Genomic DNA, 10,977 nt, shown 5'->3' with positions numbered 1-10,977 from the left:
AAAGTAGTTTTAGCACAACTCAAACAGGGGAAAGGGATGTTCAGTTTCCGCAGAATCTAACAAAGATTGTATGACCGATCTTGTGACAAAAGATTATGTAAATGTGAAATATATTCATTTATGCTTCTTACAATGCACATTCAGTGATAGGAAATATCACCCAATTCATATACAATTGTGTAATAATTAATTCGAGGATTTGTCCCTTCCCAGCCTGTTTAAAGTTAAACCCTACCCACAAATCATGTTTGCTAATTCTGAAACAGCCCTTGTATACACAAAAACAAAAACAAAAACCAAAACCAAAAACAAAACTAAAAATAAACAAAAACAACTGTGTCGATAGAAAAATTTGAAGATAAATGGAGTCCTTGTGGTCAATATTCTGTGATGCTATATTTTTTCTTTATTTCTGAGTGAAATTTTGTATCAATAATCAGTTATTGTTTTTAATAATTTTACAAAGTACATGTTGTCGTACTCCCAAACAGTTATAGTGGGGAAACGCTCTCGGACCCACATGGGGTCTGGGTGTAGGCCAGAGCGTCAACACAACAGCCCAGCCGCTAATTGGAGTTCTTCGGTCAGGTATCCCGAAGGCTGGGCTCCGCAACCAATACCAGTTGGTTCTACTAACCCACTAGTTACACCGACCGTGAGAGGCCTGTATTGGTATTCAAGGTCGTTAAAACTCCCAATCATCATCAGTCAAGCATATTACTGGTTAGCAATAAATATTATATGCCGTAATCTTTTCTGTTTTTACAGGTAAATCTTTGGGTCAGTTGTCAAACAGTGACAATTCTACGGAATGTACAGGGAAGTAAATGTACGACATGGGAATGATTTCATCAAAATCCGTTCAAGGAGGTAGACCTAGGGTAAGGGACATCACTCTTGAAATAAGTGATAAGTTTGTATCATAATCATTTTCACCAAAGCCTATCAAACTTTCATTTGAAACAGAATGAAATCAGTCCAAGTTATCTTGATGCTTGCATGAGATTAATGTAAAATACTGAATATAAACATTCCATTGATTTGAAAGAGTTGTGTCCCTTACCTTGAGACAAGTATTTTATTAGTTTAAATATATTTTATTTATTAATATCAAGCATATGTACAAAATAGATCAAGCGAAGTTTAACAAACAGGATTCAGAAACAAGCACTAAGCTTTTATTAATCCGTCTCCTTATCAACACTGATAATTTATACATTTAAACATACAACAAGCATGCTTAGGAAATAAGAAACATCATATATATGTACTACTATGTAATGCAATATAGGTATTAATAATGAAAAGAAATTAAATTTAAAAAAATAATAAATATATATATAAGCATGTTGGGAAGAATGAAGGGAGTATTGAAATGCAGTTCAACAGACGCGTTTGCTCTGAATAATGTATTTTGGAACAAGTCTATATACATAAATATTTTCATCAAATGTTAGAATATCTGACCCATACAATAACAAGTTTATATCGATAGGATAACTAAGTGTATTTAAAGTTAATGTACGAAGCTGGTCATACTTATGACACTGAAAAAGAAAATGATAGGCTGATTCGACATGACCCCATGAACAGTTTGGAGAGTCTAGAAGATTTTGTATGAACAGATGCTCGTCAAGGGAGCTGCTGTTCATGCGAAGCCTTGCGTGTAGAATCTGTCCTTGCCTTGTCCCTGTATAATAATATTGTGGACATGTATTTTTATGTGTCTCTAGTTTTCTCTTAAATATACTTAATGAACCAGAAATTCGTGTTTCCAATGGCAAGCTATTCCACAAGCGGAGTTTATTGATTTTCAGACCACATCAGAGTTTTCTTTATTTACACAATGAAAAATACAGTCGGCGATAAAAGAATGCAATTTGAAGTTTTAATTTTATTCCACTTTTGACAAAAATCGAGTTGTCGGATCCGTAAACCTATTTATAAAAAAAACTAAAACTAAGTGAAATGATTTAAACATACTTTATTATACAACAATTTGATTTAGCGAAACTTAGGACATGCCATCCAACTCGCTACAATATTGATTGTTTTTGATGTACCCCAGGTATATAATTTCATTTTAAAACCAGTTTTCGTCACATCGGATATATACGCTTTAACTCGGACGTTTGTGTCCTTATCCGTATCTAGTTCTTCGAACCCGTACGTTATTACAGGTACTTCTTCGAAACTGGGACTAAACGTAAAAGTAGTTGTTCTGCTCTTGCCGAGTGGTGGTGGATTAGAATATCCAATTCCAGCTATTCCAGATTGGCCTGAATGAGATAATAGATAAAATAGAAAGTGTAATGTCATTATAAAGCTGTTCAAATCTGTGTCGCGTTTTGATATGTTGTTTGTTTTTACAAACAATAGTGTCGCATATACGAATTAGATGTTAATCAAATACAATTTTAACTATTTATTTTTTTAGCGAATAGGGTATAAAATAATGCCGATGCAATACATATGTACATTATTCCCATGTCTTGTACATTCGACTTGGTATATGTTCCAAGTCAATTAATAGACTTTATAGCTCTTGTGAAAATCATATACTTTCCCGTTGTTTTCATACTAAAAACTAAAACATTAATGACGTAACAATGTAAATTTACTTTGTTTCTTCGACATTGAAAAGTAACGCAGAAACAATTCTAGGGTCTAAGAGAGCAAAAGGAATTACTTAAAAAAAAAGATGTATGAGCTTCATCGTGAGACACACGAAAGATTTCTAGAAACTACAGGAGAGGACGATTTTGCTCTTCAGCATCATAGTTTATTCAGTACTTTGATTTACAAGCGAATATTGGTTGTTTGCTGCTATTCGAATAATTTATTTTTAGCACTATACTTACAACCATGCTTTCTGCCTGAAGAAAAAAAATCAAACATGAACATGCATTTATCACATTTGCTTTTTGTTAATTAACGATACATATTATATTTTCAAGTTTTGATTTTCTTTCATAAGAAAAATTGTTTTACCCCCACCCCCCCCAAAAAAAAAATAATAATAAAATATTGACATTCGCCACGTGGAGAGCGAATCAATTACGTAGATATAAAATCAAGGACATATATATGCGTAATAGTTAGATTTTAAGTAGCTGTCTTTGTAAGAATCATGCAAAATCTAAAAAATGTGATATACCCCAAAAAAGGCTACATATTTTTATTTTTGTAATTAAGTCGTTTTATGGGTCTACACTATGAAATGTGTAATTATTCATTCAAATCTGCCTGCTTTTAAGAGATAATCGACATTGAAAATACAGTAGATTCTAGTGTATTTGAGCGCCATTTACAGAGTTATCCCCCTTATGTTGAAATCTACACAGTGCATTCTATATAATTTTTATCTCCTAAGAGCACGGGTTATATGAAAGACCACATGTTTATTTCTGTTTACTGTGATATTTCAAACAAAATATCGAAAATAAAAATGTGCATGCTTTTTACCCATGAATCACATTTTGCATGATCCTTAGCTGGAGTGCTACTTAATGGTTAAGAAGGGGCTGCAGCAGCGAACGAGCCCCTTCTTAACCGTTAAAATTTTACTTAATATACTCTAACTAGCTTAGAATGTACCCTTATTTTTATTTGGTCGGTATTTGGAAGGCCAATTGTGAGGTCACAACTCAACAACACGAACGGTAGGTGCCCGTAATGGCTCGGAGATGGCTTACTGAATGATTTGAAAGAAATTGACAAGAAAGAAAATGTTACGTTGTCTCAGTTGCTGGACATCCCAACGATTTGTTGCTGGAAGGAGCTTCGCTTACACGATGTTTGGAACATATGGCCAAACAATCCAAAACTGTGCATGTGAAAGAGCAGAGAGAATAGGAACTGCATAAAAGTAACAACAAATGAAAATGAAAAGAATATATTAAGATTTTTATTTTGTTTGCAGCTTTCTTCAAAGAATTTTAAATATAATTTATCACATCAATAATAAAATTACCTTTTAGTTCGTTTACATCATTCTGCATTGTCTTTAGTTCCGTTACATCTTTTTGAACTGATTGCTTAAAAGCCGTATAAGCAGGAAACATATCCAGAACTGATTCCCCTTCCTGTTGTATTGACATTCCACAAAGCAATACTAATGTAAAACCAAATGCAATCAACATCATCTTTCTTTTTCTCTGAAATTTAGTTAAATATGTGACTCAATGTAGGTAGCATCATCAACGTTGGTGTTCAATAAAATGGTGATTTTATTTTCTTTAAACTTTTGCAATCTTAAATGTTTGCTTTCTTTTTATCACGATAACATCCGTACAAGCCTTCTTTCCTTTTTCATCATTTAAAATAAGACGAGTATCATTTTTCTCAACTATTTATTTTTATATTTACAAAAAAATATAATGATATTGAGGATGCACACTTTAAATTAGAGTTATTCCTATTGTATTAGGTATATCTACGCTGGCGACTTCTATTTTGATTCTAAATAAGTAACAGATTGAAATATATTATATTTTATTTAAAGTCCTTATTAATATATTAAGCGGCAAAATTTGACGTCTTTTTTGTATTGGGACGTACATCGTTCTATAATTGTTACATGTAAAAAGAAGTGTGCTTATTTATTTCTTTACATAAAATAACACACACGACATGTTTTATTATTTAATTATTCGATTCGATATTGATTTTTTTCGTACGTTTTGGTCAATTGAAATGGTCAGATTACATCCTGATATGGTAAATAGTTCGGCAGCAACCATTTAAAAATGATTTGAAGGAAATTTGATCCCATGAGAAAAATGTTAGGAGTTATGAAAACAAATTTCGTGATGCACTTAAAATAAAAACATAAAACACCCTCGCAAAACAGAAAGCTTACAAACCTACAAGCACAAAAGTCTGTAGCATTCCCCCCCCCCCGGAAATATTTTTGCAAGATTTGTTCAGCTTATTATATCTTATAGCTAAAATAATTGTCAAGAGGTAATTAGACGATCATGAATACATTGATTTTACAATATTTCACCAGAGAATGTGCAAGCGCGTGTCTACATATTTCAAAATACTTTGATGCAGGCACGCTGTACCCGATTTCATCAGGACACCATTGCATATGAACAGACAGGAGTGCGCGCGAAAGGGGGGGGGGAGGGGGGCTTTCTTTTTCTTGTTTCAATTTCTTTCATTATTTTATCAGATTCGCTAAAATCGTAATTTTTTTATTCATTACGTCAACAGTCGTAATAATTTAATGTAGCATCGTAACTTTTCAATACTTTTTATTGTTTTTAAAATTGACGTTAAAAGAGTTTTTACGAAAAATGATAAAACCATAGAGGAGGATGAATACATTTTTAAGTATATGAAGAAATCGACTCAACACCATTTGCCTTTTTGAACAATTCGTTCGAATTCCACATGGTGTACGCGTGAATAAATAAAATATACTAAGTTTAGATGTTGTGACATTTTGGTTAGACACAGACAAAATGCTTCTCTTAGATACTTGTTCAACCAAGTACCATTATTTTTAGAATATACTATATGCAGCATATATACATGTAAAATTCAAAATTTCACAGTTATTAGTTCACTCAAAGCGAACGAAAAAAAGCTTTTGATAAAGACTGGGTAGCACGCAACGTGAAGAACACTTCGGGAAAAAGAGAACGTGACATCACAACATACGTGCGTATTTATCAACTATTAGACAATGAAACTCATTATTTTTTAGAATAAACATGATATTCTGTATATTTATACAATCCGTTAAGCGCGAATAAACTTTGGTAAAAATACTATTCGTTGTTATATTTTACAATTGTAAGCAAGAAAGTAGCCAATGGCCAACGTTGAAAAAATTAAGATTTGTGACATAATTGAAATACGGACAAAAAGGCTTTTAAAAAAAAGACTGATAGAACATTTTATATATATTTTCATTGGGGTTATGTAATAAATTGTCAATATAGTTAATAAAAATACCGATTACAAAAAGCTGTCCGCATAACTTGTCTAAAATTTTGTCTTCAAATCGGTTTCTTTCCATTTTTACAATGTCCACATCAACGGGAAGACATTTGTGATATTGTAATACGCTTTGATCTTATCATTACGTCCTGAAAAAATATGATATTGTCTGCAGCGCAAACTGCTCTTTTCAAAAAAGTTGGTTTTATCAAAATACGCCAAGAAACAACTTATATTGGTGAAATGGGAAGCAAGCATTTCTTAATGTTACCCGTCAACATATGAAAATGGACGTTCTTGTGCTCGAATAATGCGTTCCCTCTAAAATGAACGGGATCTTTCAAAGATTTATGATTGTAATTCTAAAACAACAATCATTGTCGAACGTTTTAATATCTATATTGCCTTTGATGACTCCACATTCTAATAGTAATATTTCGGTTTTCGTAACCAGCCCCGGTTCAATCGAATGTGACAATAACGTCTAACCGAAAGAAACACATTTTAATTTTTTTAAGACCAAAATACTAGGAATATTAAAAAGCATGTTCATTTTGCAATTATTCGAACTTACCTTTTTCTAGCAGTGATCCGTCTAGCTGAGAACTGCAAATCTACACCAAAGCATTGCCTATTATATACGCTTTCTATACACACATGTTGCCAAAGGAGTATTTTCTATTCATAATGAACTTTTTTTATGATAACAATATAATTCTAAATTCATAATTATATTACCCCCGTTGCTTTATATTTCATTCCTATTTACACATAAACGTTTGGTTTCATTGTACTTTTATTTGAATTTCAGCACTTGTATTTAAATATCTGAATCTTTATTCATTTCTCTGTTTTATGGAATGATAAAATTCTTGTTCATTTTTGTTGAACATACATATTTCAACACATAAACTTCTATTAATACCTACCTTTTAAGACATGCATATCTATTACATAATAAATCGCTAAAGTTTATTACATGATGTTAGGGTCTTTTAATCAATTTAGATCAGAATTGATATACTAGTAGCTATCGTCAGAGCCTATAGATTTGTAAAGCCTGTTAGTATCTGTAACTATCTCTCCACCGCAGGAAAATAGTTCCTTTGGCATACAAATGCAAACACCAAGGTATTCTTTACCGTTATTTCTAAAATATCAGGATCAATTTCATGTTATGTACGCAAATGAACAAATAGACAACTTCAACTCCGAACCCTTTACTTTCGATACTCAAGTTGTCTAGGAATGTTAGACTCATAATAAGCTTTGTGATGTTAAGCTGGGAAGAAAATCACCAAATGTAAAGAGAGCTGTCGTGCTCATTACCAATCTGAAGAGATGTCTTCGCATTCCGTGTGGTGTTTGATCCAAATATTTACAAAAAATGGCAGTGATTCCGATAGAGGGAGGGCTCCCAGGCTATCATTAGCTCATTTTTGTTGGCATTATTTATAAACAAAAGGATGACCAAATCCTCGAAACCATCCTAGTGTATCCGTCATTGTAAGCCTTACTCTGCATTAGACCGTTATATCGAAAGAGTATGTTGTATTATTTATAGCCACAAGACATTCATATCCGATATATGTACTAAATATTTCTCCGAACGACAGTCCCCCCACCCTCGTGAAAGATGCTATATCAAACGAACTAATACTTGACTGCTATGTCGAAACCAAATTGTGATCCGATCTGAATCTAAATATTTTATTACGCTTATTGCTTCGGTCGCGACATCGGAAGGAGAAAAAATTAGCATAGAATTTTGCTTAGACGGTGTCATAGTGATTTTTACAATGCAATTTTCCCAGTAATGGTGTCAGTCTGCGGTCTGGTGTGATTGATATTTGTAGTAATCTGTATAGGCTTCTATGCGACAGTTTGTAGCAAATGAGCTATAGTTTATCAGTCGTGAATTAACTGCAGCTAGATGAGAGGACAAGGACAGGACTTATTTCATTGATAATGGCTCAAGTTTGAATGATTTTATAGACAGTTTCGCTTATTTCAATTTTCGACTTTTAACAATTTACAACAATCTTGTGTTTGGATGCGTTTGAAGTATATCCCGGTACTTTCTTCTTATCGTATTTTTGAAATATGACGATTATTTGATGGATAAAATTTCAAACAATCGAGTTAAATTGATTCAGTACATGAATACTTTGATATATGTATTACATGTAGTTTTTGAGTTGTTTTTTTTTTTAGTTTATGTACTATAATCCGTATTATTTTACGAAGAGTTAAGAATTTCAACCCTCTCACTTACTCTGGTTATGTCCCTTTGAACAGTAAAATGAACGCTACATTTATTTGTTTTGTAACAAGTGTGGACACAGACTGGTATTGCCCGAAGAGCAAATTTGAGCATACGTACGTTTTGTCTTGAATCTGTTTGCATTGTCTAGAAAACTCCTCCATTTATTGATATCAATAATAGAGTTATCCGTATGTTGATAAATATCCATTAACATATGTTACCAAATATCTACTGACATTAATAAATGGGGAACAAATTCCACAGTGGCTTGCCACAACCATAAGACAAGTCATATATATATATAACAATGCTTCTTTCTTGAAGGTGTACTTGCATGGATGTGTTGAACTTGATATGTCATATTAAGGATTGACCATTTCACTTTATGTACCTTAGCATGGTAAAATTCTGGACTCTCAATGTTTTTTTCGTTCCTATAAACGCACGATAGGAGCGTTCGTTTAAATGCACGATACGAGCGCTCGTTTAAATGCACGATAGAAACGTTCGTTTATGTTTGTACATTGATTATTTCCTTGATTCAACTGTTATTTTTATATTTTTTGCTATTATTAATGTACATAATTTCATTAATTTTAATTTTTTTTCTGTCTTCATTATTTGTCAATAGTATTATTTTTCGTCGTTCGTCTATCGTGCGTTTAAACGCACGCTAGGAGCGTTCATTTATCGTGCGTTGAACGCACTCTGGGAGCGTTCATTTATCGTGCGTTTAAACGCACAATAGGGGCGTTCGTTTCAACGCACGATAGAAGCGTTCGTTTATCGTGCGTTTGGTGAGCGTTTATCGTGCGTCTGGGTATTGTGTGTGCGGGAAACCTAAACGTCTCAAGGAGTGTAACTAAATAGTTTTTAAACAGTATTTTACAAAAGCGCTACAAACTAGTATGCATTGCATTTCAATTAGGATTCAGAAACAAGTTTCGAAAGTACTAACAAAGTAATTTACAAACTAACTTCCATAGACTGATTTACTATTTTAACTGCTGCACTGACAAGATAGATAAGTTAGTCGTACTTACTAATTTTATTTCAAGCTTTCTAAATGACTGACTGACTTAAAGTAACTTATATACTTCTTAGTAATCTACCAGCTACCTATTGGCTAACTTGAAATAGATTTCTGACCAATTGATTGATTTACATATCAATATTACTGACTAGTTAAAATCTGACCAGCATCGAGAATGGCAAAAGAAATAAATGAGTGAGCTGACCGTTTTATTATCTGACAACCTATTTTTCATCATACTCCACTACGCAGACTCGTTGGTCGAAAATTTTGGAACCCTTAATTTTACCATAAACTGTTTCTGTTTGTTTATTGTGTGTTGGATATCATTTGAATATGACTATCCTTTTATAGATTATTATCTGGTAGATAAGGCTTACTTGAAAATAACTGTGTGACCTGAAACATATCTAATTAAACCACTGATTGATGTGTTGACTAATCTAACGAGTAACCGAGTGTTTGAATAACCGACCGACTAACTATAATTGACTGAATATGTCATGGCTAAGTGAGTGAGCGAGTGTGTGGCTTGCTAATTTCTAGTAACCGAGTGAGTGAATTTCTCACCGGCTTACTGGTTGACTAATTGAAGAACTTGACGTACTTCAAAGCTCTTTAGACCACAGCCACTGTAAAAAAGTGATAAACACATGACCAACATTTCGTGCAACACACAGGGTGCGTCTACTAAAAATATAAAGAAAATAGTCCTATTAGAATCGAAATAAATCACGGAAACTATATTTTATCATTGTTTTACCATGTGCTGGTCATTTTTGTCGCATTGTTTTATATAACGACATAAATGGTCAGCCCGTGGCTTAAAACAATTATTTATAACCTACTACCCGAGTAGTAAGTGGTTACTTACAGACTTCTAAGTAATCAACCAATTATCTACTGACTGAGTTGAAATAGATTTCTGACCAAATGACTGATTTACATATCAATACTAACGATTAGATATTATCTGACTACAAATTGAGTAAGTGACCAGATAAATAACTGAAAATTCGGGACAATATTTAATTTAACCTTAAACATTTTTTGTTTTAATTGTACATTGTGTGTCAGTTACCTTTATGCCTATCATTTTTCTTGCGTTTAGTTTTGGATTATTATCTGGTAGATATATCTATCTTAATAAAACTAACGAAAATATCTACATGACATATTTCCCAACATAACTAATTAACCCACTGATTGTTTTATTGACTGACTACCCTAATGGGTTACCGAATGAGTGTTTGACCAACCGACTGACTAAGTGACTAAACAAGTGCCTATCTACGTGAGTGAGTGAGTGAGTGATTTTCCTATCAACTGGTTGAAATACTGACCGGCTTCATAGTTGATTAAGTAAGAGACTATCTGACTGTTTATTGACAAACTTACCAATTAACCTTCTTGTTTTTATTTTGTTATTCACTCACCTTCTAACTTATCCAATGATTAAGTAACCAATGACACAAATGAATAACGAAATGTCTCGCTTTTCAACTTCGCCTATATGGATGACCACTCAAATGAACTTGTATAGAATAAAAAAAATTGGTTTTGTTTTGAAAAATATGAAAATTACCAAATTAACCGAGTTCATTTAACATCGTTTCCGATGGGTAATCGTTTGTTTCTAGGTGAACAATACCTCAATGCAGTGATCAATACTGATCGCCGTGATTACATACAAGAAGACTATAGAGGATCAAATTGTTATCCTTGG

At 32.9% G+C, this 10,977-nt stretch overlaps 1 protein-coding gene across 1 annotated transcript; it reads right to left on the bottom strand.

Annotated features, from left to right (window-relative positions):
• Positions 1-1,969: 1,969 nt before the first annotated feature.
• Positions 1,970-6,610, bottom strand: LOC148616883 (uncharacterized). Its single transcript, XM_088581611.1, has 4 exons — positions 6,527-6,610; positions 3,974-4,157; positions 2,862-2,876; positions 1,970-2,279 (listed from the first exon to the last, which is right to left on the bottom strand). The coding sequence occupies exons 2-4, from the start codon at positions 4,143-4,145 to the stop codon at positions 2,005-2,007; spliced, it is 462 nt and encodes a 153-aa protein (XP_088437737.1). The 5' UTR covers positions 4,146-4,157; positions 6,527-6,610; the 3' UTR covers positions 1,970-2,004.
• Positions 6,611-10,977: the final 4,367 nt, after the last annotated feature.

Source organism: Perna viridis, chromosome 5, assembly GCF_037379345.1.
Source record: "Perna viridis isolate PV_CMFRI_1.1 ecotype Kerala chromosome 5, ASM3737934v1, whole genome shotgun sequence".
NCBI lineage: Eukaryota > Metazoa > Mollusca > Bivalvia > Mytilida > Mytilidae > Perna > Perna viridis.
Note: the sequence above shows the minus strand (reverse complement) of the source record. Positions and strands in the feature narration are given on the sequence as shown.